Source organism: Artemia franciscana, chromosome 14 (genome assembly GCF_032884065.1).
Source record: "Artemia franciscana chromosome 14, ASM3288406v1, whole genome shotgun sequence".
NCBI classification, from domain to species: domain Eukaryota; kingdom Metazoa; phylum Arthropoda; class Branchiopoda; order Anostraca; family Artemiidae; genus Artemia; species Artemia franciscana.
Window position 1 is genome coordinate 8,810,981 of NC_088876.1, and position 27,185 is coordinate 8,838,165.

The window sequence follows — 27,185 nt, forward strand, 5'->3', positions numbered from 1 at the left end:
ATAGGGAGATATCTTATTCATTAAGTGTGTATTAAGCTATTTCTTTTAGTATTTACGAAACTTGTCTTTTGTCCTTTTAGATGATATAATTTATTATTGTTATTTAAGCATAGCTAATGAGGCTTATAAGCAAAGTCTTTGTGCATGTATTTCCTCATCTAATCTAGCCTCTTATGAGTGGCTTTGTGTATGGAACGTGAAACCCGGACGATTATAGCTGAGGCAGGCAATACTTTTGATAAACTTATAAATGTGTGAAAAGTTTGGAAAAGCTCGAGACGGAACTAAAGAAGACTCAAGCAAAAGCTCTATCAAGGCATGCTAGTGCACGGATATTAACTGTAGTTTTTGGTAAAAAAAAAAAAAAAAAAGACCCGCTGCGTAACTTCAGTAAACTCTCAGTTCTCCACAGAACTGGTTGGCATAGAAGCTGTGGATAAGTAAAATCCACCGATGCTCCCAAACAGAACAAAACGATCAAAAATCAACAGAAATAATCTTTGTAACTATTTTATACACATCAAATGAATATATTATTATCATTTCTGTTGGATTCAATTCATTTACACTTTTATTTTCTTGTTCTATTTCTATTTACAATTCTTGCTATCGATTTATCACAATAAAGTACTATTAGAGTCATTGTTACTATGCATGCACATAAATTCTATAATAAATAGGTACTTGGAGGTCAACTGATGATTCGCCATCTGTGTAAAACATTTTCCATACAAACTCTTACCTGCAGGGTCGACGCAGGGACCATAGTAGTCAAGAAGCGTCGTTAATTCTTAAATAAATACAAACTCTTACTAGCACCTCGACTGCTTCTTCGTAATCCATCGTTTGAACAAAATCTCCGTATATGGCAAATCTCTGTACATGGAAAAAACAAACAAGAAATTTGCAGCTGTTTTTAATGGCCACAGAGCCTTACGGGGAAGACTATAATGATTTGGATTTCTTGAGTTGTAAAATTAGTGTTACAAGTTATATTTTCATATTATTATGAAGTAAAATACAATCATATCTAGCTTGTCTTATCTATCTTATCGTTGGGGTTATCAAGCCTATGTGATAGCCATGGACAGTGGCCAGCTTCTACGTGACATCTTGATCTGGAGTTTTTCCGCTGCCTTATGAGTTATAGATGGCAGCTCCAAGTTAACCGTAGGGGAGCATTATGTACTCTCGTTCAGTAGCTGGAGTGAGAGGAATCAAAACAATAAGTTATGACGAGTTTCAGTTTCAGATTGAAAATGTGTGACAAAACATATTTATTAAGTTAAACACGTTTTGCGTCAATTCGGCTGTATTTTGCTCTTTACAATCCTGTGCAAAATTATAAAAAATATATTTGATTATTGGCAACATGAGCTTTTTTTTAATATTCAAAATTTCTTATTACTAAACACATAACTTTACCACAGTAAAATTTAGGGTCACTAATTTGAGTGAAGCGCTGAAAAATGCAAGTACCATTCTGGAATTTGGTACTTGAAAGCCAAATGAATGTCTCGGGACAAAAGATTGCAAAAAGCTTATACAAGTTTTTCAAGTTTACAAAAGTTATTTTCAAGTTCACAAATAATTTATGAAACAAAATTACTATAAATCACACACCACCTTCACCTGTAGGAAAGCCCAAATGGGCCTGTAAAGGCAGTCAAAGCGATCTCTTACTTAAAATAAAACCAATGAAAAGACAATAGATAGAAAAAAACCATGTCTGGAAAAAAATGTATTTCTTCATCTTTCAACACCAAATGCTTTGATGCCACAATCCTAAAAGGAAAAAGAAAAATTAAGAATAAGACAGCATCTCTAAACATTTCTAATGAAACAACATCGTAAAACATAAATATGGGCTCAGGTATCGGCAGTAAACTCTCAAATTTGGTGATGACAGGTTTTTTTCTTCATATGAACTCTTTTGTTATTGGTTTATTATAGTTTTTTCAATCTTTTAAATTTGTTATAAGCAGCTTATTTTTATTGGCATATGACAAATGAGAAAATTATAAAAAGAAATAGATAAAAGAACAAAACCGAGTTTGAATATGAATTGTTTTTGTTATGGGTTCTTCGTTCTTTATTTGTTTCTCAGCTTGACTTGAGTGAAATTGCGTTATGTCTGATAATTATTTATTTATGTTCATTAAATTCTTTTCATTTTTGACATTTTTTATTCCTTTCTGTTTTTATAGTTTTTTTCTAGGCATCAACCATTTTGTTTACTTGCTGATAAACGAAATTAGATAGGCCTGTATTTTAAAACATATCACAACCAATTTATTTCTGTACTTTTATTGCCTCAGACAAACCTGCATCTTTGTATCATGTTCTAAGTCCTAGGACTTTGAAAGGCTTTTTTTATTATAAGGTTTCTTTATAAGGAGTTCCATAGATTGTTTCTAGCCCAAAGAGACATTCACTATGTATTTAGCATAGGAAGAGGTACTTTGTTGTAGAAAGGCTGATGAAACGTTTTCGCAACAAATTTTTTATGTAGTATTTTTAATAAATTATTACCAGCCTAAAGTGGCACATAAACTAATAATTTAAGATATAAAAAGGCAGGACAGTCTTCAATGTAATGAGTTTTTAATATATATATATATATATATATATATATATATATATATATATATATATATATATATATATATATATATATATATATATATATATATATATATATATATATATATATATATATATATATATATATATATATATATATATATATATATAATAAGTTGTCTGTGTGTGTGTGTGTGTGTCGAGTGACGTCATGTTTGTGTGTCGACTGACGTCATGTTTGTCGACTGACGAAATTAAAGACCGGGACATCGGGACCAAAATGACGACCGGGACACCGGGACATAGGGAATATAAATGACGACCGGGACACTCAAAGAGAAAGCGACCGGGAAACAAGGAATGTTCGATTAGCAATCACCATCAACAAAGCATCGGGACACAAAAGACGACCGGGACACAGGGAATATAAATGACGACCAGGACACTCAAAGAGAAATTACAGACACCGGAACACAAATGACGACTGGGACAAAAATGACGACCGGGACACCGGGACACAGGGAATATAAATGACGACCGCGACACTCAAAGAGAAATTACAGACTGGGACACCGGGACACAAATGACGACCGGGACACAGGGAAACAACAACAACAGGGACGCCGGGGGCACAGGGGGATATATAAATGACGACAGGGACACAGGGAATGTTCGATTAGCAATCACCATCAACAAAGCTCAATGGCAATCATTAGAATAATGAGGTATAGATCTAAATACAGATTGTTTTACCCATGGAAAATTATATGTTGCATGTTCAAGAGTCGGTAAACCTGACAATCTATTTATACGCACTGACAATGGGACAGCCAAGAATGTTGTATATTCGCAAGTTTTACGTAGTTAAAAATATATTTATATCTATCTATATTCACAGGTGGGACACAGGGACACAACTACAATGGCGCGTAACCAATATGGCGCGTAACGACTTACGCGCGCGGGGGGGCTTGGGGGGTTGCGAAGCGCCACCCCAACAGCTACTATATATATATATATATATATATATATATATATATATATATATATATATATATATATATATATATATATTATCATATATAAAATTATAGATGCAAACTTAAAATCTTAAAAGAATATAAGTTAATCTTTAAAAGATAGTAGTAGGGGATTCAACGAAGCTCCAACAGCGGCCTTTACTGTTATTAAAAGTAATAACACCATGAACATAGAACTATCAGTAAGTTAAATGCCGTGAACCTATTTAAAACATTTAGACTGGGTCCTTTTTATTTAATTAAAGTTAAGAAGAAACAGTTGAGCCGACTTTTTAGGTGGGGGGGGGGCAGAGATCTGGTAACATACACTATGGGAATAATATTGAATTCTATGAAATTTTTGGAAGGGTCTTAAAATCTTGAGACACTCAAAGAAAACCTGGATGAATATCTTTTATCCTCAGTTATTTCTTCCACATTATATATGTGATATATGATATTATCATTGCCTATTTATTCTTGGTATAATACTCAGCAGAAGACTTGAAATGCCAATGATGCAAAGGTTTAGCAATTAAACATTTCGAAATTGTTCTCTCAATCAATGCTTCTCTCAAAATAATAAAAAATTAATTTCTCTCAAATCTTAATAATAAAAAAAATATTATTTCTCTCAAAATAATAATAAATCTCTCAAAATAATGCTTTTAAATATCTTATAAGAAGTGAAAGATTTGCCTGAAGCAAGGAAGAGCAGGATAACTGATGTTTTCAAATATTCTATGAGAAGTCAAAGCTTTGTCCGATGCATGAAGGACCGTGGTAACTAATAGTTTATTAGTATATTCGAAGAAATTACTGAAAATACTTCATAATAGCAATAACGAACGATAATGAAATATCGTTCATCATCAAAAAAGGTACCTCCAACTCGTTGTTTGGACTTTAGATCGTCCAGAAGGATATGTCCGAGGCCTTCTCGTCTATGAGTCAGTAACCCCCTTGAAACAAAACTAGTTGAACAAGTGTAAATATCTCCCCAAAATTTTAGAAGGAGTTTGAACAACGGGGAAGTCTTATAAGAAATGAGAAGAAAGAAGATGAAAGAAGAAAGAAGACTTATAAGAAAGAAGCTGCAGCTGACACTTAAAGTGATCATCAGAAGTATTTTCAAGGTCCTTTGATATCAGACATGATAGCTTATCGTCTGTTACCACCAAAAGTAAGTAAGTATGTATATTGTTATGCAAGGATCATATAGTAGCCTCTTATACGAACTATCATAGTACAATCATAAATTCAAATCAATGCTGAAATTTGAATATTTTATTTGGATTAAAGTTTTATTAAGAGTGTCAAATTTTTGAAAAAAAAATCAACTACAAACCTAGGACTTTTGAATGTGGTACTTTAAAACTATGTGGCAGTTCAAAATATTTACTTGAGAAGGGGATACACAAAAATATGTTTCAGTTTCACTTACCATTGTTATGAAACATCTTTTCTAGGCATCCCAAAAATGATAAAAAACGAAACCGAAAATCGAAAAACGAAATCGACACCTCCATTTTCTAACTACTTTTTTAATTAAGAAAAGGGGGTACAACAGATTTCGGTAAAAATATGAACTTCTAAATATCTTGAAAATCAAATAAATCATAAATATCGAAGTGAACCAATCAATAGAGCGTTCTTTAGCTACGAACGTTGGCTGTAAATAGACAAAGTAAAGAATAATGTTACATATCACTATTTGAATTACGAAAGACCATCCTTTTATATACACAATTCAAGAAGAAAATGGATCGTTCATTCCCCAATTCTTTCATTAAATGCTCCCTTGTCTGACATAAACCAACTTAATAGCAATTACTCAATGCACCTTGACTATTTATTGCCTTATCTGTTAGGGACATTAAAGTCACAAGGAAAGGAGAAAAGATATTAGAGAAATAAATTAGACTAGTGAGAATAAATGGATTTATAACCCTAATTTGATTCAATGAAAACATTATCTTGCCTATGAATTGTAGTTGTAGTAGATAGGGTTGAGTTGAGGATTAAAGTTGGATTCTTTGACTAAGAAGAGTCAAAATTGTAGTATATATTATTAATGTATATTTATTGTAGTATATTACAGTTGTTTTATTTTACGACCACCCGCTAATATACTCAGGACTTTGATTACAGATTGAGGCTAAAGCATATTGTTGGGATCATATTAGTATAACATCTTCTGTGGTCCATTCGCAAAGAATGTCTTTCATTTTTCAATCATACTCTGAACATATTTTTTTTACCAGTAGGTAGCAATACTGGCTTCAGAACTTCATGCTATTTTGATAGTTGTTCAGACCTGATTTTCTGAACTTCTACAAGGAAACAGCGCAAAAAGATGGAATAAGAATATGTTGACATGTAACCCAGGACCTCAACTTTAGAGTCTTCCAGACTAAAGAACAGAAGTTTTAAGCAGTTTCCATTTTCTTTTATCACACAGAGGACATTACTATTTAATGAAAAAAACAAAAAAACAACAAAAAACACACACACGCACAATGAACACAAAATTTATGCAAGAGAGGAACTAAGTAATTTTTAACCAGAGGAATTTACACTTTTATGCTTCCCATTCCTTTGAAGGCCACTCTTCATTTTGGATTCGTTTATAAGTTCAAGTGGATAAAAATGAACCAACACATTTCGTAGGAAGGAAACTATTTTTGGAAGTAATGCAAGAAAATACAATTAAGGTAAAGGTAAATAATACGGCATTAGACTTTACAGTCCCTACCGTCGGTGCTGATCTCCGTTTCTTGGCCCTTAAGCCAGGAAGTGCAATGGAGGTTTGGGGGCCAACCATCCTGTGCTCTCGCACACCCTTCCTGTTTACCTTCCCGAGATTTCTCCAGGTACCCATTCGGAGCTGGGTATAATAACAATTAAATACAATAGCAATTAAGATAATTAGTGTACATATTTAATATTAACTTGAACAAAATTTTCAACCCATCTGAATCAAATATATATCTTATACATTTATTCTGAGTCATGTTCCTTATTATTTGGTAATATGTATTTTGACTTTCCCTTCTTATCATAGGTAGTGAAATAGCGCTGCCTAAATAAAAAGTGATGCAGGCACAATTTATTATTTATTCTTTTGTTCACCGTTTCAAGCTGAAATTTCCAGGGCATCACGAGGAAGATGTTCGATTGACCGAAAGGTTACATATGCATACTACTTCTGCTGTTTATACTGCTATTACTACTGTTCTGACTACTACCAATACAACACTACTACTATTCCTACTGCTATAACTACTTCTATGATACTAGTACTATTAAGGCTAAGTGTATAAGTGTATGGTGGTGAAAGTTTGGGAGACTATTGAGGATAAATTTGAACTAAATCAAAACACAGTATATGCATGCAGATTGTCTAAGTAACGTACCTCAAAAATAGACTAGGGTTTTAAGTTGGAACTTCCAGGGAATGCTTAAAGAGGAAAATCAAATGACCAAAGACAATAGGTGTACAGTACTTCTAATACTACTGTCGCTACTACTACTACTGCTACTACTACTACTACTACTACTACTGCTGCTGCTCAAACTCCTACTTCTGTTGTAACTACAACTAATGCTAAGAAAATTAAGATGAAAATTTCAGGAAGTGTTGAGGGGGGAAGTTGAACAAAATTAAAACGCATTATGAACATACAGGTTATGAAAAGGGCGTATCGTCATTATCATAGCACCAGCTAATCGTGTGAAGTTGAAACTTCTAAAGTTTGACGAGGGGGATGTTCAACTGACCAATGGCAATATTCCAATACTACTGCTGTTACTAGTGTTAATGTTATTACTTTTAATACTACTGATAGATTGTAGCCAGTACTAATAGCACTCCTACTACTGCTACTATACAGGGGCAATGTTTGGGTTTGAGTTTGGGGGGTGTAAAAAATGTACCGAGAAATCCTCCAGTGTGTCGAAAAATAAGGTAAATTAAACTGAAAACACAAGCTAAATTCCAAGGTATCGGCGCTGCACGCCGAGCCCTGGAACTTAGAATGGGAGCCTCCTATCCCCCCTTAGCTATGATCCTGATACCGTGACAACTATTGTAACTATAGCTTGATGTATGAAGGTGAAATTTTTAGGGAATATTTAGTGGGAAGTTGAACTAAATCACAGCACACCATCTGCATGAAGGTTGTCAAAAGGGCGTATCAGCAATATCTTAGGGACGGCTTGGTTTGTTAAGTTGAAGCTTACACGGCTTGTTGTGGGGGATGTTGAAGTAACCAATAGGTAGTATTTGCATCCTATTATTACTACTTTTACCACTATTGCTTACTGTTACTGCTACTAAAGCTAAGGTTACTCCTATTGATTCTACTGCTACCGCTGCTACTGCTACTACTATTACTACTCGTAGTACAATTACTGCTACTAAGGCTAAGGGTAGTGATTCGAAAATTTTGGGGAATGTTGAAACAGTAATGAACTGAATCAAAACACACTATACGCAATAATACAAGAGATAATACAATAATTCAAGAGGACGTACCAGCAATGCCTCAGGGTCAATTTATGGTGTTAAATTGAACATTTCAGTGTATATTTAGGGTCTGTTGAAAAACAAAACAAAGGTGCCATGTGCATACTGCTATTAATGCTACTACTACTACTGAAACCAAGGGTACTAAGGTAAATCATTAAAGGAATGTTGAGGTGAATGTTGAACTATATTAAAACGAACTAAGAGCATGTAAGTTGTCAAAAAATTTCAACGGCAATATCTCAGGAGCGGCTTACATTATTTAGTTGGTACTATCAGGGTATGCTGTGACTGATATTGAACTAATCAATAGGCACAATTTGTTTACTACTAATACTACTACTACGATTGCAGCTACTAATGAGGCTGGGGTATTAAAACGAAACTTTTAGGGAACGTCTCGAGGGAGTTTCAATAATATATATATATATATATATATATATATATATATATATATATATATATATATATATATATATATATATATATATATATATATATATATATATATATATATATATATAATGCATGCGGGTTTTCAAAAGGGTAGATAAGCAGCGCAACATTATAAGAAACGCTTATAAAGGAGCTCGTTTGATTGGAAATTAAAAGTTTTACTTCCTTTTTTGTGAGTCAAAAGCGATTGGAGGACATACAGCCCCCCTACCAAGCCCATTAATTCTCCAAACACATCCTATAAAAAATTTTGAGATAGTTATTTTTTTATGAAAGGGCCAGTAGCTATGTCTCTGGGGATGTTGGGGGTGTCAATCCCCCCCCCACAACTCGCAGCAAAGGCTTTAACTAATGCAATTTGTCCTTTGTATATAGTGCTTGTTTGATCTTTGGTGTTCAAAAAGTCCAAGTGTATTCAAGTGAAGGTTTCAGACATTGTCGAGAGGAATGTTGAACTAAATGAAAACTTGGTATGTGGACACAGGTTGTCAGAAGGAGGAAACTGGGGAATAACTGTGGGGAATAGATTAGAAATTTAAGCGGAGGATCAGAGGAGTTACCAATTAACCAAGTGCATATTGTAGGAGATATTGATTTAACCAAGGTACTATGTGCAGGGCCGTATCCGGGATTTTTTTGGGGGGAGGGCTGTTTTACAAAATAATTTTTTTCGGGGGAGGAGGAGGGGCTACACAAAAGACCCCTTAAAAAGTGCATAAAATTTGTTTATATCCGTTTCTGTCAAATTTTTTGAGTCACACAAACATTTCGAGGAAGAGGGGGGGGGGGTCAAAACCCTAGGCCCTCCCCCAGTGGAAAAGGCCTTGACTATGTGCATGTTACCACTGTTGCTATTATTAAGACTGCTAAGAATACTAATTTTACTCAGAACAAGGATATTAAGGGGATTGTCTTAGGGAATATTTAGGGGGTGTTGGATTAAATCAAAACCGGGCAAATTATGTCACGGTCTTCAGAAGGCACGGGGGACGTCAAATCTACTTATCTTAGTTTCTGCTCGTTTGGAATTTGACTCGTTGAATTATTTGACTTTATTTCTTCTCGTTTTTAGTTTAATCTTAACTTTTCTTGAAAAACCTTATTTTGCGAAGAAGTTTTTTAAGCTAATCTTCGTTCATTTACCCTTATCTTTCGGACAAATATTGCCCTTATGGATACCCCATATATATCTCCCCATCACAGCCCTATGCAGGTAATTATGATCGACTAAATAGTTATGATAAGGCTAACTACTTAAATGTTTACCTCAAACTTACAGCCAGATGTTCAATGGCTTACGTAAAATCTAATGGTTCTTTCTACAATTTTCTATCAAGCTCTTCTTAAGCATGGGAAATTTTTAAATTACAACATAAAAATGAGGATTTTGAAACTTCAGCCACAGTCTCCCCTCCCCCACTTTACAGAAATCTACCAATGACCTCAAAAACAGATGATCAGCAATCACACACACTGTACTTAGTTATATTAAGCCGCAAATAAATCTACTTATTTAAATGAGGCCCTAAAATAAATATATATTTCTTACGAGCGTCATTGCCCGTGAAACTGGGAACCTTAATATTAATATTTCCAATACATTAACATCGATTGGCAATCTCGCAATTATCAATCGATAGCATTTTCTCCCTCTTAGGGGTAAAATTGTTGTTTCATGCAACAAAATGTCAAAAAATACTTCTTCGCTGGGGAGCTATTTTTTGCCACTTCAAAAGGGAACTACAACTTATGATTTTTGTTTGGATAAGGCTTTTTCCAATTTTCCAAAATCGTTGGCTTGATATGACAACTCCTGAGAAAGAGCAAACAAATAAAATGGTCCTTCGGATCATTATTCTAGAAAAAAAAATAACATTTTCCCTTTTTGTAAAGAGGGGCTTGAAACCTCTGCAAAAGTGTTTTTTGAAATGATGGATTTGAAGCATAAATATTCATCAACATTTTTAGCCATTTGTAGAGCATCTCAGGATCGTAATTTTTACGAGTAACCCAGAATTTAATGAAGCGTATGCATTAAGAACCTAAAGAAAAACCCGATTCTTAGGTTGTATATATATAAATTTTTTTGAAAAACTATTCAAACAAAAGAGGTAAAAATTTCTAGGACGGTGCCGCACATTTTAAGCTTATTTCTTCCAAAATTATTAAGCAAATGAGTATTTTTTAAATGACAAGTGTTTTGACTGTTTTCAAGGCCTTTTTCAACTTTTTGAATAGGTAGGTACACCGGAATTGATTTTAGAAGTGGTTGGAGGAGGGAATCACACAAAAAAGGAAAACAGAATTATAGACAGAACGGAATATGAGGAACCTTAGATAAAACAGTAAAAAGATAGATACTTTTTCCGGGGAGGTGGTGTGGCGGCCTCACATGCAAATATTTCAGTGTCGAACTTATTTCAAATGTGAAATTATAACATTATGCATCACACATAAACAGAGAGTTTCCGTTTCAGTGATATTACATCTTTAGTAAGTTGTAATCTTCAAGAAATCCCAGTAAACGTTTATCCGCCTTATTGGTAGAATTGACGAAATTACAATGAAAAAACTACTTTTCTTCAATTCCTCATCATTCTCACCATTAAAACTGAATCTTAATTATTCTTTTTGTCCAGCTCATAGTAATAATAATTACCTGGTTATTTAAATATATGTCAGTTCTAGTCTAATATGCAGACAACGCAATCAGCCATATTAATTGTCGAAGCGTGAAATCTTCCTTCGGATCATAAGAAGAATCTAGTTTTGCTTCAATGTAATCACTGTTTCTTTGAAATGCATCATCTTTTGGAAATTTCATTCCACAGGGGAGTCCATGTAAATATTCATTCAATAAACATTTGTTTTTCAACAGCCTGTAATAAAAAATATATATTTAGTTTTTAACAAATCAGCAAACACATTCACCTGGCGGCCAAAAAAATCTGCACATGTCTATTTAAAAGAAAGTATTTCCGTCAAATCCTTCAGTGTAACATTTCCCCATGAAAATTCATACCCCCCCCAGCGAAAAAGTTCCATTCCGAAGGAAGATTTTCCCTAAAGGAATCCATCCCTAGCCCCTCCCCCCGTAAAATGTCTATATACTTCCCAATATTAAATACTATACATAAACAGCGGGAAAATTTCATAAATTACAGACTTCTCCCCACACGAACTGGGGGGGGGGGGGTATTTTTACACCTAAATACATAATTATTTGATCTTTCAACGATACTCAACATGGGAAAAATGGGGGTGTGAGTGGGCCAAGCTACCCTGCAATCTTTTGGTCACTTAAATTAACAATAGAAATTTTAATTTACGTTCGAATGCACGCTCTCCCGATCTTTTAGTACCATTATTTCAATACGATCACCCCAGGGAAAAAAAGCAAAATTCCACATTTTTGTAAATAGGAGCTTGAAACTTCTACAGTATAGTTCTCTGGTACGCTGGCCCCTCTCAGTCTCCGAGCCTTTAAGCCAAAGTCTAACTGTAGTTACAAGCATTTTTCACAATGTTTCAAGAATGGAAATGCTTATGGATGCATTTAATCTCAATAGGTGAATAAAACACATGCTATTGTTAACTATCTGTATCTGTTGAACTCAAAAATGTTTTCAGTAAAGGGGTACAAAACTTTATTGTTAAGAGCAGGGATTCCAGGATAGGATAGGGGAAAGTTTTTCCAGACAAAAATTTACGAGGAACTAGAAAGAGAGGTCCCGAGTTCCGAACATAGATAACAATTAGTAAATGATCTGTTTATAGGCCTAAAACGGGCCTTTTGTAAAGTGGGGTAGAGTCTGATAAAATGCAACTCATTGTCAAAAAAGGTGTTAAACACCCCAAAAGGACAAACGATCTCAATGAAAACTACTCCATTATATGAAGGATATCAGAGAGTCCAAAGGCAGTGGTTTTAAGCTCCTACCAGCAAAAATTTGGAGTTTTGCATTTTTTTTTCCCGAGGAGTCCCATTAAAACCAGTATTCTCAGGAATATGTTGATCACGCCAGGGAAATGCAACATTTGCTTCAATAAAATTTAACAAAAACAAATTGAATCATTCGTTTAATTCATGCTACCCTCTTTAATAAGAGTTCAGTGTATTATATATATACTTCGAAACAAGCTTTACTATCATTAATATTTCAGCTGCTTATTGAAGATTACCATCACTTTCAGTTACAAATAGAAGGAGTTGAAAGGCCTATACAAGTGAATAATTCTTGCAAGTAGAAGGTAACACACTAAGAAGGTAATTTACAGGCAAGTATATAGAATTTGTTATTCATGGAACCCCGAGCCATCCTCTTGTGTCAATGCCTAAGCCCTCATCTATATAATTCATTTTTCAGAAGTTTTCCATGAAGTCAGATACTGATAATATTATACTCTAATCCAATATTCTATTTATAGAGACCCGTGATAATTTTGGTGCTAAAAACCCATCTGGCTACGGTATTCCAAACAGTTCATAGCATTGAACAGTAAGTAGAGATGGACTCGACCCAATAGTAACAGTACCTTTAATCCATTAAATTTAAAGTTGTCTACCAAAAACTACAAACTTGATAAAATTTACCTGATTTTCAAAAAAAAAAAAGGTGCAACACCCCAAAAGAGTTAAGCCATATTAACGAAAGTCACAAGATCAGATTCAGCATATCAGAAAATCCTCTTGTAGAGGTATGGAGTTCTTATGTTCGAAATAATATGGTATTAGCATTAATTACAAGAAGAAAGATCACGGATGTTCGTTAATTTGTTGTTGTTCCTTTTTTCCCAGGGGTGTTCACATTGAACCATGGTCCTATAAGATTGAGAGACGATTCATTTGAGCAGAAATAAAAATTGTACTGCCCCTTTTAAGTGACCAAAATGATTGATGGGAGAATAGTCCTCTCCCTCTCACACCCTCTTTCCCCCAAAACACTCAATAAAATTTTAAGATTACTATCTGATTCAGCATAGTTGGAAAGTCTAACAACTATGTCCTTAGGGATGACACGACCCCCCATAGTCCGTCTGGGAGCAGTTGTAAGTTATGCAGTGTGCCCATTGTTCACATGTAGTATTTACTATCGAGAAATTACGGAGCTTTTTTGCGAGGAAAGGATTGAATTTTATGTGGGGGGCATTTTCAGTGGGGAGAATATTCTATGACGAGAAAAGTTTCTGAGCTGAAGTTTTAAAGGACAATTTTTCTGGGAAAATTTCCTGGCATGATTTGGAAAATGGCTAGAAATTAAAAAAAAAACATGTTTCTTTAACCGAAAAGAAGGCGCAATATTAATACCTAAAATTACCAGAAATTATTCCGTATATGAAGGGATTGTCTCTTTCGTAACACTAGATCTTTAAGCTAAAGCTTAGCTTTTGTCACAATTCTTTAAAAGCTTCTTCTGATACAAAATCCACAAGAGCCTTTAAATTTGAACGAGAAGTACTTTTAAGGAGTTGGAGTTTTAAGCCTTCAGTGTCAAGAGCGAGTGTTGAGGAAGAGGTAGGAGTCCCCTCATATAGGAAATAATTGGCGTTCATTTCAAGTTTTAATTTTTTTTGTCTTTACTTTCAGTAGAAAAACTTGTTTTATTGCTTTGATCACCAAAAAAGCTCAATAATATTTCTACTTACCGATTACAGTCCATTACATGATATGCAGAAACTATTAGACCATCAGCTTCTGTGCTACAAATACTGTCTACATTCCCCCTGTCAGTGTGCCGAATTTGCTGTTGCACTAAGCTCTCCCTGGGGTATCTTAAAGCGTATATAAAGTTTGATGTTCTAATGTCTGACTCCAATGCAATTGAATCTTCGAAGTCATTTGCTTCTACCAAGTTGCACAGAATACTTAGGAGCAAAAAAGACAAAACAACAATAAAATGGTGTACCCATACAAAAATGTAAAACAACATTTTGCCATTTATAATGAACCAAAAATCACTATTTATGCCTTCTACACATCTTAAGACCAAATGATAAATAATGTAGCTGAAAACTGAATGATTCCAGTTAGTTTTCAATTCAGGTTAAAAAGTAAAAGTTGAAAGTTCGAATGATCAATTTGACAGAAACAAATTCTATGTTTTCTTTTCGACAATTGACAAATAAAATAATTAGTGCATTCATTTATGCATTTCTGAACTGATGAGCCAGAGACTGTGGTCGGTAAAGTTGTGCAAATTTAATGATGCATCTAACATATGATTTATGGCTCTAGTTTCTATTGATTGAGACTTTTTGGGGCTAAAGTTAATAAACACAAAGTTCTGTTTTGATATATTTTGAATTAAAACGTGCAGTTAAAAAAGTGACATAACCTTTTTTTTTATAATTTATCGTTTAGGGGATCTTTCCTTAAACCTTGTTCTTAAAAACAACACAAAATAGAAGTTCATGAAGACTATTCAAAAGTTCAGAAGGCCAGATCAATCATTCTGAGTGTAAATTCCTACTAAACCCTCTCTGTAATATCCTAGTTCAGGCTCAGTAAATGGATAGACCTGAGACCAATCAATTTAATAGTACAGGTATTATGCCATTTTCGTGCAAGTTAGAGATGCAGCCATGTCACAAAATAACTTTTTTCAGAGTGAACCATTTACTTTAAGCCCTCAGAAATATGGAGATTAGCCATCACATTCAAACTGCTGAAGCTTTAACCAAACTACATTAAGGTCTATGTTTTGAGCAGAAAGTTTGATTATAGCCTTATGTTTTATTCGTATGCTATTTTGCATTGGGAAACTGTCTGTTTATAATCAAAAGCACAAAAGACAGTAGTGGATCTAACCGAGGGGAACTGGGCCCCTAATAATTTTTCTGGTGCCCTCATTCCTTGTTTTTTTCTGTTTCTCACTCATTTTTTTTAAGTAAATGAGTCAATTTGGTCAATCATTGGCGCGCTTGTCACATTAGGCCCTCCAAGATTTTACTTATTGGCGCCCTTATCATATTGCCCCTCCCCCAAGAATTGGCGATATTTTCGTTTCTGCGCAAAGACAATTTTTTTCTTTTGATTACTCAGATAAACCGTACTGAGCTTCTGATATACGTCACTGTTGACAATGAGCTCTAGAAAACTATGAAAAAGCGAAATACTGCTACTGCTGCTAACAACTCAATGCAGCACAGAGCCGCTAGGAGCCAACACAACTACGCACACTCCTCCTCCATCCCAATATATTAAAAAAACTCTTTGCACCCTCTTAAGAATTTTTCACATCCCTTAAATCTTTCCTTATGACATCCACTCACCCCATTCCAGGACGACCATCTTTTCATTTGGCCCTAGACTGTCGGCCGAGAAGGACAAAAAAACAGGAATTGCTAAATAAACATCATACTGCTACCATTATAAATGTATAAATATAAATTATGCGTTTAAGTGTTTAGAAAAAAAATATCCAATATATATTTACATTTTATATATCAAATATATTTATATAAATAAATATAATATATATATATATATATATATATATATACATATATATATATATATATATATATATATATATATATATATATATATATATATATACATATGATGTATCTAGCATATTAACATAAATGGTAGATAAGTATGAGAAATAATATTACATGTATTAATCTGCCAGCATTTCTCTTTTTCTGTAAGAAATCAAAAACTGCCAGCATTTCTCTTTTTCTGTAGAAATCAAATTTCACGAAAAGAAAAATTATACCAGATTTACGTTCTTTTATGTATATTCTACTCTATTGTGAGTTTGTGTGTATAGCTGAGCTTTCTTGGAAGTAAAGAAATAAATAAACAGTTGTATATTCTCTTGGAAGCTACTTATTCTTTCGTGAATTTTTCTTTCGTTTCTATGAATAGAATTTCTTCAAATTTATTACACCTAACTTAACGCAAAAAAAAACATTAATTTATTTCACTTACTTCCTCCAGTTTTTTTTAGCACTATTCTAAGTTTCATTAGAATTATTTTCAGTTTCTAAAGCTATCTTTGCAGCATATACTCAGTTTCAATCCTTTTTGCCTTGTCTTTCGAACTTCTCATAAAAAAAGAACAAAAGATCACTTCAGCAGCAACAATATTTCACTGGATGTTGACGACGCTCCTAAACAACATTAGATCCTCATTAGGCTCCAGTTTAAAAATCAAGTACTTACTCTAAAACAGTCCTTCTTTAGTCATATATTACTTAATATACGACATTTTTCCAGTTACATAAACATGCATAAAACAATAACCTATAGATGTATACACCAATTGTTCACGAGTCATAGTATTTGTATTGAAAGTTAGACATAAAACGCATATTACGTAATAATTCTAGGAAAGTACTTTGCTTTCCTTAAATTTTTATTAAACTAACGATTTTATTAAACGATTAAAATTTTATTAAACGATTAAATTTTTATTAAACAAACGGACAAGAAAATCGCACATTGATATTCTGATTATCTTTTATGGTTTGTATGATTGACGTATAGCTTCTGTTTTCTTAAGGCTTATGTAAATTAGCTAGCCCAGTCAGCAAAAAAAGTCTTAAGGTTCTTTGAAAATAATTCCCATTCAAATTTAGCGGCCCTTGTGTTTGCGAAGTATTTCTTTAAGAATTGTGTCAAAAAGTCAAACTTAAGCGTAAGGAGTAAGGTTTGAGGAAATGGTAGCCCCTCCCATGTGTGATATACCTGTTCCTTTTAAGTTGTGATGTTGCCATATAATTACGTTGAAAAACTTTCTTTCTTTGTTTATAATAGAACCGTTTTCAGGTCATATCAGGAAATCCTCATCCCTCATCCTGGCGTGTAAAATTTTCTCTGTAAAATGTCATCACCATTAAAAATTTCCTCAGTGGAAATGCCCCCCCCCCACCAAAAAAAGAGATTTTTCCTCATATTTCCCAATTACAAGTACTATATGTGAACAAAGGGCAAATTGTCTAATTTACAGCCCTTTACCCAAGAAGTATGAGGGTATTTTCATCCCCTAATGTATAGTTGTTTGATCTTTAAACTATGTTGAAGCAAATAGCTATCTCAAAGTTTTGATCGAATGTATTCTGGAAAAAATGGGGCGCGGGAGGGAAGCTGGCTGCCCTTCCAAGTTGTTAGTCAATCAAAAAGGGCACTAAGACTTTTGAACTCCGTTTGAATGAGCCCTCATCCAGTCTTCTAAAACTATGGGTTTGATAAGACCACCCCTAGAAAAAAACAACAACAAAAACAACATCAACAAATAAACAGTCACCCATGGTATTTCTTCTGGCAAAAAGTAAAACATCGATATTTTTGTTTACACGAGCTTCAAACCTCTACAATAAAGTTATCTGATATGCTAAATCTGATTGTGTATTTTTCCTTAAGATTGCTTGACTTTTTATGAGTATTTCTTCTTTTTATGAAAATCAGGCAAATTTTCACAGGCTCCCATCTTTGATGGGTAAAATTAAATTAATAAATTTTATATATTTGAAACAAGCCAAATCTTTTGATGTGTCAATAGTTATAAAAGTTCTAGAGTTGCGGTTAGTATTGGACCCAGTCACTTTTTATTTACAGCTCAATACAACGAATTGTTTGAAAAGAAAGCATGTTTTAAAGTGGATTTTCAAAAAGGCTTTGTGCATTGAGGTGAAATCTCTAAGAGATTTTAAGAGGTACTTCAAATAAAACAAAAATAGTCTGTAGATTCTGGTTGTCGAAACCTATATCTAAGGAACAGTCAAGGACATTAAGGTGAAGCTGTCAGGGTATGTTGAGTGGGATGTTGAAGAGTGATATAGGGGAGCCAGCCCTCCTTGCTCTTTTTAGGTGACCCCTCCCCTCAACTTTGCTTGGAATTTTGAAAAGAAAAATTTTGTTTAGAATAGTCAAAAGGTCTAAGAGCTACGAGGGATGCCATCACCCCTTAATCTTGGATCAAGGACTGAAAATTATACACTTTGCCTATGGTTCACATGCAGGATTTATCATTAGGATAAGGGATAATGTTTGATTCTTGCTGTGTCCTAAAAGGGTAAGAGTATTAATGTGAAACTTCAGGGTAATGTTAAACTAATTCAAAAGCCACTATACGCATCCAATTTATCAAAAAGACATATTTGCAATATCTTAAGAACGGTAAGGGCATCAAGTTAAAAATTCCAGGGAATGATAGATTCTGTAGATTCTGGCTGTCGAAACCTATATCTAAGAAACAGTTAAGGGCATTAAGGTGAAACAGTCAGGGTATGCTGATTGAGAAGCTGAAGAGTGATCATGGGGGAGCCAGCCCTCCTTGCTCTTCTTAGATGCCCCTCCCCTTGACTTTGCTCGAAATTTTGAAAAGAAACATTTTGTTTAGAATAGTCAAAAGGTCTAAGAGCTACGACTATAGGGATGCCATCACCCCTTAATACTGCATCAAGGATTGCAAATTATACAATTTATGATTCACATGCAGGATTTATCATTAAGATATGGGGGAAGGTTTGATTCTTGGTTAAGATTAAAGAAGGTTTGTTTTAAAGGCTAAGAGTATGAAGTTGGAACTTTAGAAACTGTTCAGGGTAATGTTAAACTAAATCAAAAGCCACTGTATGCATCCAATTTATCAAAAAGGCATGTTTGCAATATCTTGAGAACGGTAAGGGTATCAAGTTAAAAATTCCAGGGAATTTTAAAAAAATATTGCACTTAGTCGGAGGGCATGCACGTTTTGGCTGCCCTACTCCCTAAGACCCCCAATCGGAATTTTAAAATGGCCTTCTTGTTTAAAACAATCTAAAGGTCAAATAGATATGCCTCCGTGGATAACATAACCCCCAAAGCCCCTGGAACAGGGGTTGTAATTTATTCAAGTTGCCCACTGTTTATACGTGCGGTTGATTAGTGGAAAAGGGGGTATGTTTGATTCTGGGTCTCCAAAAAGGCTGCAAAACTTTCAGGGGCACTACTAATGCAACTGCTGCTCTGACAGCAATTTTGAATACTTGCAACTGTTACCGGGACTAATATGATTTGCGACTGCAACCGTGTGCAACTGTAATTACTTGCGACCTCGTCAACGGATACTTGCGGCTTCTACTACTTGCGATTGTGATTGCGACTGCTCATGATTTTGACTGCAACTACTTGCAAATGTGAATACTTTTGCCTACGACTACTTTGAGGAAAATCTAAGGGGAATACTGAACTAAATCAAACACGCTATGTGCAGGCTGGTGGTCAAAAGGTTGTATCAGCAATATCTAAGAGGTGGGTGAGGATATTAAGCAGAAACTTTCAAGCTATTTTCAGAAGGCTGCTTAAAAGTGACCAGAGGGCAGTCAGCTCCTCCCCACTTGCCCTATTTAAATGCACCCTCCCCAACACTTATCGATATTTTGAATGAAAGTTTTGCTCAAAATAGTCGACGAGTCTAATAAGTATACCTTCGGAAATGCCAATCCCCCCACAGACCCCGGGATAAAAAGGGATAAGGGTAATTTACCCATAGTATAGATAAAGGATCTATAATAAGAAAAGGTGGAATGTTTGATCGTGGGTGTGTCCAAAAAAGTTAAGTGTGTTAAGACCAAACTTCAGGGAATGTTGAAGGAGATGCTGAACTAAACCGAAAAACACTTTGTGCATCCAGGCGAGTGATAATAAGAATCTTCAATATCATAGGAACGGCTAAGGGTATTCACTTGAAAGTTTCAGGGCCACTATAACTAATACTACTATTGCGACTGCAACTATGACTGGTTGCGACTGCGACTTTGACTACTTGCTACTGTGACAACTTGTGATTGAGACTGCAAATACTTGTGACTGTGACTGATTCTTCTTGTGATTACTTTCTCAAAATATTGAGGAGGATGTTGAACAAAATCAAAATACATCACTTGCATTCTGGTTGCCAAAAGAGCGCATCAGCATTGTTTCAAAAACGGCTGTGGGTACTAAGCTGAAACTTCCTGGGGCTATTGTACAGTGCTTGCGGGTGGGGGGGGGGGAACAGTCTTCCTTGTCCTCTTAGATGGTCCCTGCTCAAACGCTGATGTAAATCATGAAATTGCTACTCTGTTCAAATTAGTCAAAAGGTCTAATATCTATGCCCCTGGGGATGCAATGCCCCCTACATCCCCCGGAGAAAGAGTTGTAAACTATGTAATCTGCCCATTATTGTCATACAAAATTTTTCTTAGGAAAGAGAGGAAATTTCGATCCTGAATATGTCAGAAAAGGCCAAGAGTATTGGCTGAGGAGGATGTTCAACTAAATCAAAAGACAATACATGCTTCCCAGTTATCAAAAGAGCGTATATGCAATATCTTAGGAGCGGCGAAAGGTTTTATCTTGAAACTTCCAGGACCATTATTGCTACTACTGCTGTGACTACAACTGTGACTACTTTTGACTGCGACTATATCCAACTGCGACTGTAACTATTGTGACAACTTGCAAGTATGACAACTTAAAAAATCTACTACGACTACTTACGGCCAGGCCTGCGACTAATTTTGACTGCAAGAACTTGCAATGGCTACTGCATCCACTTGTGACTGTGACTGTTTGCGGCCGAAAAAAAATATGACTGCAACTGCAACTACTCAAGACTGCTAATACGAATGCAACTCGGCTGCTACTATGGCTACTTGTGACTGTGACTACTTGCAACTACGACTGTGGCTACTTTCGATTGCGAGCACAATAGCGTGCTACTAGGGATGTGACAACTCATGACTGAAACTGCTACAACTTGTGACTGTGACTGCTACTATTTTTACTGGTACTTCTACTGCAATTGAGACTGTACACATAGTACTGCAATATCTATTATTACAACTAATACTATCGAACTAAATAAATGAGTTTTACTGTATCCTGCTTGTCAAAATAGTATAGTGTATCCAGTTTGTCAAAAGGTCTTACCTGCAATTTCTCACGAAGAGCTAGAGTTATTAAATTCGTGGTCTCAGGGACTATTTATGAAAATATTGCACTGCATCAAAACACGCTAGCTGTACCTAAGTTGTTAAAAGAGCATACCCGGATGCATCTCTATTGACCTTAGCAAAGGCTACAGGTATTACCTTCATGAAATGCTAAGAGGGATGTTAAACAAAATCAAAAGACCCCATATGCATCAAGGTTGTCAAAATAGCATTTAATCAATATTTCAAGAACAGCTGGGGAAGGTTATCAGGTTGACACATTCAGAAAATGTTGAAGGGGACTTTGAACCTCAAAGACACTATGTGCGTCCCAGTTGTTAATGGTCGTCGCCGATATATTTCAAGAACAACTAAAATTATTAAGTTAAAAATTTCAGAAAATTTGATGTTGTGATTTTTGTCAGAAATTGTGATGTTGAACTAAATCAGAACACACTACATGCATTCTGGTTGTTAGATTGACATATCTGCAATATTTCAGAAAGTGTCGAAAGAGTTAAAATGCCACTTTCCGAGAATGTTTGGGGAGTTATGAACTGAATAAAAAAAAAAAAAAAAAATGTGAATTCCGGTTTTCAAAAAGACTTATACGCAATGGCTCAGGGCGAGCTAATGGTTTTTAGTTGAAATTTACATGGGATTCGAACTAAATAAAAAACAGCTATATACATCCAGCTTTTTAAAATAACGTGTGTGCAATAGGCCTACTGCAGAAAAAGTTAAAATTGAAAAAGTTAAATTGAAGGTTTCAGAGAATGTTGAAGAAGAGGTTGAACTCAATCAAAAGACAATATATGCACACTGCCAAAAGGGTGTATCTGTAAAATCTCAGTGACTACTAAGGGCATTTAGTTGAAACTCTCAGAGAATGTTGAGGGTGATGTTGAAATGAATCAAAAGACACTAATTAGAAGTGAACAATTAGAATTAGGTATTTTATTTCTTAAAACTGAAGATGTGAAAAGCTGGAGATATAATTACTATATTGAGCAACAATAAAGCTTTTTATAATTAAAAGCAAGTTAAAAACAAAGAGAAATTATTAAAAAAGGAATTTCCTAAAAAGCAGTTTTTTAGAGAATAGAATAAGGTTAAGACCAGTAAAACTAAAAATAAAAACTAAATTAAACCCAAAACAAACAGTACTTTAAAATAGAGATCATATCAAAGATAAAAATAACAGATATTGATGTGGATGAATAAATAAATATTAAAAAGAGTAAAATTCAAATTGAATATTCAAGCTAAACTTACAACGAACGAAAATTACTATAAATAGGAGTTTGGCTCTTACTCCCTTCCATCTCCCCTACCGTATTAGTTCAAGAGCCTTTTGCATCATTTGCGGCATTCTGAGCATAAAATATATTATAAACCTTTTGTTTATATTCATAAATTGGATCTTGAATTGCTGAGTTTTCTGGAATAAAAGTAATTATATATTAAATATTCAAGTTATTTTCATTTATTTCCAGTCATCTTGATGATTATTGTGATTTTTTTTTTCGTCAATGTTTTAAAAAACCAAACCACACTGTTCAAAACACATCCAGTTTTCAATAAAGCAGAACTGGCAAAACAGGCTTTAGAGATATTACGCCTGGAGAAAGAGAGCAGTATTAAATTATCTATTGGATTATTTCTGTTGGTCTTAAGTTTAGTACGACTCTTTACTTTTCTTTGAAAAACTTTTTTGGAAAGCTTGTCTTTAAATTTTCTCACAAAAACAATAGCAAAGTTGACAGGCACGTAGGATAAATCCTTTGCCTTATGAGAATAAAAAAGCCTCTCTGTAATTACTTTTTTCACTTCAGGTCTTGTCACGTTTCAGAAAGCCTTTCTTTCGTGTCACTGTTAATCAATAAAAACAAGAGAAAAGAAGAAAAGTACATTTTCGTACACAATACATTTCGTACAAGTAGCAAATTATATATGATGTTTTCCTTGGAAAAAGGGGTCTAGACTTAGTTAGAAAATAATGATAAAAAAGTGCAATTTAGGCAAATCACCTGTCAACTATATTACCTCGATTACACGTTAAAAACCTGTGCTACATGGGCCATTATCTGCATGCATTTTTCATAAGAAATTGATCGTATTAATCTGAGAAGTACGTTTTTGATTGTAACTTAAGGTACTTAGTGCTCTTTTTAGAGTTCGAAAGTGACTGGAAGACAACTTTTTGTGTTTCTTTTGTAACCTCAGTGACTTCCCGTGGAATATGACCGAAAATATAACCTGACAGAATGACTGCAAGTTTCATTACTGGAATGACTGCAAGTAGATTATTAATTTCTGTTCGTGTTATATTGACATAGTCTTTTCAGGGAAAAAGAAAATAATATTTAAAATCTTTTGGTTTTTCTTTTTGAATTTATTGTTTGACCTGCTATTCGTATGCTGGAAGATATTTTCCAACAATTTTTAATAACATGTACCTTTTCAAAAATATTGACACAAATTGTAGGTTTTGATTTAGTTTTATACCTCCTCTAGTTGACCTGAAAAATTAAACTTGACACCACTCGCAAAAAAATATCTATGCTCTTTGACAGCTTGGATACACTTACACTCTTTTTATTTAGTTCAATTTTAAGAGCTGAGGTAGAGATAGAAGTAGCCCCGAAAGTTTGAACATAATACCCTCAGTCGTTCTTGGGATACTACAGAAATGTCTTATTGGCAATCAGTATACACACAGTACTTTTTGATTTAGTTATAACGCACCATTTAGCTTTTAAGCATAAGGGGAAAATTGTATAGCTGGGGGGGGGGTTGACATGCGCAATAACCCTAAAGATACAGTTACAAGACCGTTCAACTATGCTGAACAAAATGGCTATCTTAAATTTTGATTTGGAGGGCTTGGAAAATTATGAGCTAAAGAGGTGGTTTCATTGCCTTCCAGTCAATTTTGACTCTTAAAAAGGTTACTAGAACTTCAAATTTCCAATCAAATTAGCTCCTTTGAAATATCAATGATATTACTCGCTATGATAGAACAGCGCTGCGTATAATATCGCTTATATGACCTTTTAATACTTGCATGCGTATAGTTTTTTTCGTTTAATTGAAGCAACCGTAGAAGTAATATCAAAAGTATACACATAGTGTCTTCTGGTTATTTCCTAATCTGTTACAACTTACCCTGAAAGGTTTAACTTAATATCGGAGATGTGTGTGCTCACAGTAGTGGAATATGTGCGTCGTTGCAAACTATAGCAAACATTTTCCATGGGATTAATCTTTCGCTGCTGAACTTCGCTGATGACATTCTTCATGTTTCCCGATCGATATCTTTACTTCATCAAAATTACGACTCACTTGCAGCGGCATACAAGCAGATCGGACTTTTCTTCAACGAATCTAAAACAGAACTTCTTTTCTTCAATAGTTAAAAAAAAAATTAACTTTCAATTAACCTCTCCGTTAAAATTGGCCTCTTACGTATCTTGGCCTTCCTAAACCCCCTCTCTTCCCGTCTACAAGCGTCTTAGGGATTACTTGTTGCCAATTAGTATCGTTTCAACCGTCCTCTCATTGCCCGGCTATACAATTCTTTTACTACCCCCCCCCCCCCATCTGCTTGCTCTGGTTCCCTTCTGGAAAATATTCACAGCTACCGAAAAGAAAGCCATTTGCAGCGCATTCTACAGATATGCTAAGTTTCTCCTGCGTCTCCCTTTGTGGCATAGCAATGGCGACATCTCTAGGAAATACAAGGTCACCAACCCTTCCATGGCCATAGAGAGAAGAATCTCCAAATTCAGTACCAATGTTTTAAGAGCCAACCACCCCTGGACTTGTGTTATTTTATAATATTTGTTGTGGAAGTGTATTTAAATTTTTGTACTTTTCTTTCTTTTTCTTTTATACATTCCGTCTTTTCCTTTTTCGACGGGTAATAAATTAATAATAATAATAATAATAATAGTCAGAATTGCATATTGAATCTAAATTTAACATTCATTCACGCGAGAATGGCCATCTTGTTATACATAGGAAGAGAGTGTAAACAAATATGTATGGTTTTAACTTGCCTGTTTTTAGATTTGCATACTGTCCATTGTGTGTCAATTGTGTTACACTATGAGTTAGAACCTACACGAAAATGTGCGTGCTATTTTGAAGGATGATTCCTTAAAGAAACTTCACTACCCATGGTTATAAGCAATCATACACAAAGTGTTGGAGCATAGTATATCAATGCCCGTCCTTCTTTTAAAATCGCGAGATTTCCATGATTTTTTCTCTATGGTTTCTCGTTATGTGTTCATTTTTTTTCAATTTGTGCTCTATTTGCAATTTTGGACCGCTTCAAAGTCAATTTCTCTGTACGCTTCTTATTACAAGGTTGAACTTCTGCTTTGGACATTGTCGTATCCTCCTAGGTTTTTTTTTTAATCCCTTGAGGTGGCATATGCTTGTAGTTGTAAAAAGTGTGGCTGTTTATCACTACAATCTTTGCAGCTTAAAAATTTTTGAATTATTAATGCAATTCTGTGTAGTTATTGACGGGCTCCGACTTCTCATCGATCGAAACTGCAAATGTGTCAAAATAAAATGCTGTGTATCATTGAAATTTTTTTGCAAACTGTTGATGTGGATTTTCTGCCGTAGAAAAGTTAAATTTGCACTTCTGTGTTGTTTGGAAAAACAACCAAGAAAGAATTTGTTCTCTGATTCACATCAAAATACCCCTTTCGCAGAATTCTTTTCTCTTTCGCATGTATTAGTATTCATTAATGTGCTCAATCTATTGGGGTGTCAGTAATGGCAGCCCTTTACAGAGGCCGTTGTCCATAGACATGGATCTTACGCCCTGTCGCAGTTGTTCTCATACAGAAGGTTATCCCACTACGGTGTTTTGTCTCACCATACAATTTAACCCATTACTTGTAAGAAGGTTTGTAACTCACGGGACGTTTGCAAACACGGATTTGCCCTGCTGAGTGTATATTTGATGGCCCTTCTTTTTCATCCGCCTATAATTACAGCTCCCAGGTAAGGGTGCCCCAGTTCTGTTGTGGAAACGTAGGAACAAGGCCTGGTCCACACCTCTCACGGAGGTAAGCTACATATTTGTAGGGTGTTCCTCTATCTGACATCTAGGGACGAAATGAGTGGCCTGGGAGAGGCCCTTATGTTCAAACATACAATTAAAAAAACTGAAAAGGGTGATTTTCGAAAAGATTTCAAAAGCTCTACGAATAAAATATTTAGTGGCTAATGCACTCGATCTGAAATCCTTTGATCTTGGGGAAGGGGAACCCTGAGGTAATCAATTATTTGGTTTTGAAAAATTGTCAGTAGATTGATTCTGAAAGCACAGTCAGGGTCAACCAAGCTCCTAATAGGTGCCCTGAGAAATCTGAGGAAAGTAAACACGAAGGATGTGCGAAACTCCGGAGTGGGTGTCCCCAGCCCCCATTGCACTTTCTGGATGAATGGCAAATAATCAGAGATCAGCCCCACCTATAGGTTCTATATAAAGGTCAATGCTGAAGCCTTATTTGCATCTATTTGAAGAAAGATGAAAAGAACTTTTTTGTCGACCATGTACTAGAACGAATCTGCTGATCATGAATTTGTCTATATTATCGCTTTCCTTTTTTTATTGGTACTGCTTACATGCAATACTGCGAGCATGCTTCTAGTCAAAGAATAAGTAG

At 34.8% G+C, this 27,185-nt stretch overlaps 1 protein-coding gene across 1 annotated transcript in view; it reads right to left on the minus strand.

Annotated features, from left to right (window-relative positions):
• Positions 1-602: 602 nt before the first annotated feature.
• The window catches only part of LOC136035281 (uncharacterized), a 59,152-nt gene continuing 32,569 nt past the window's right edge, over positions 603-27,185 (minus strand). Inside the window, exons 3-6 of the mRNA XM_065716965.1 lie at positions 24,661-24,879; positions 14,233-14,451; positions 11,246-11,465; positions 603-1,785 (exon numbers count right to left, since the gene is read on the minus strand). Coding sequence (XP_065573037.1) covers positions 11,276-11,465; positions 14,233-14,451; positions 24,661-24,794 — 543 coding nt within the window. The 5' untranslated portion in view covers positions 24,795-24,879 and the 3' untranslated portion in view covers positions 603-1,785; positions 11,246-11,275. The remainder of the gene's footprint in view (positions 1,786-11,245; positions 11,466-14,232; positions 14,452-24,660; positions 24,880-27,185) is intronic.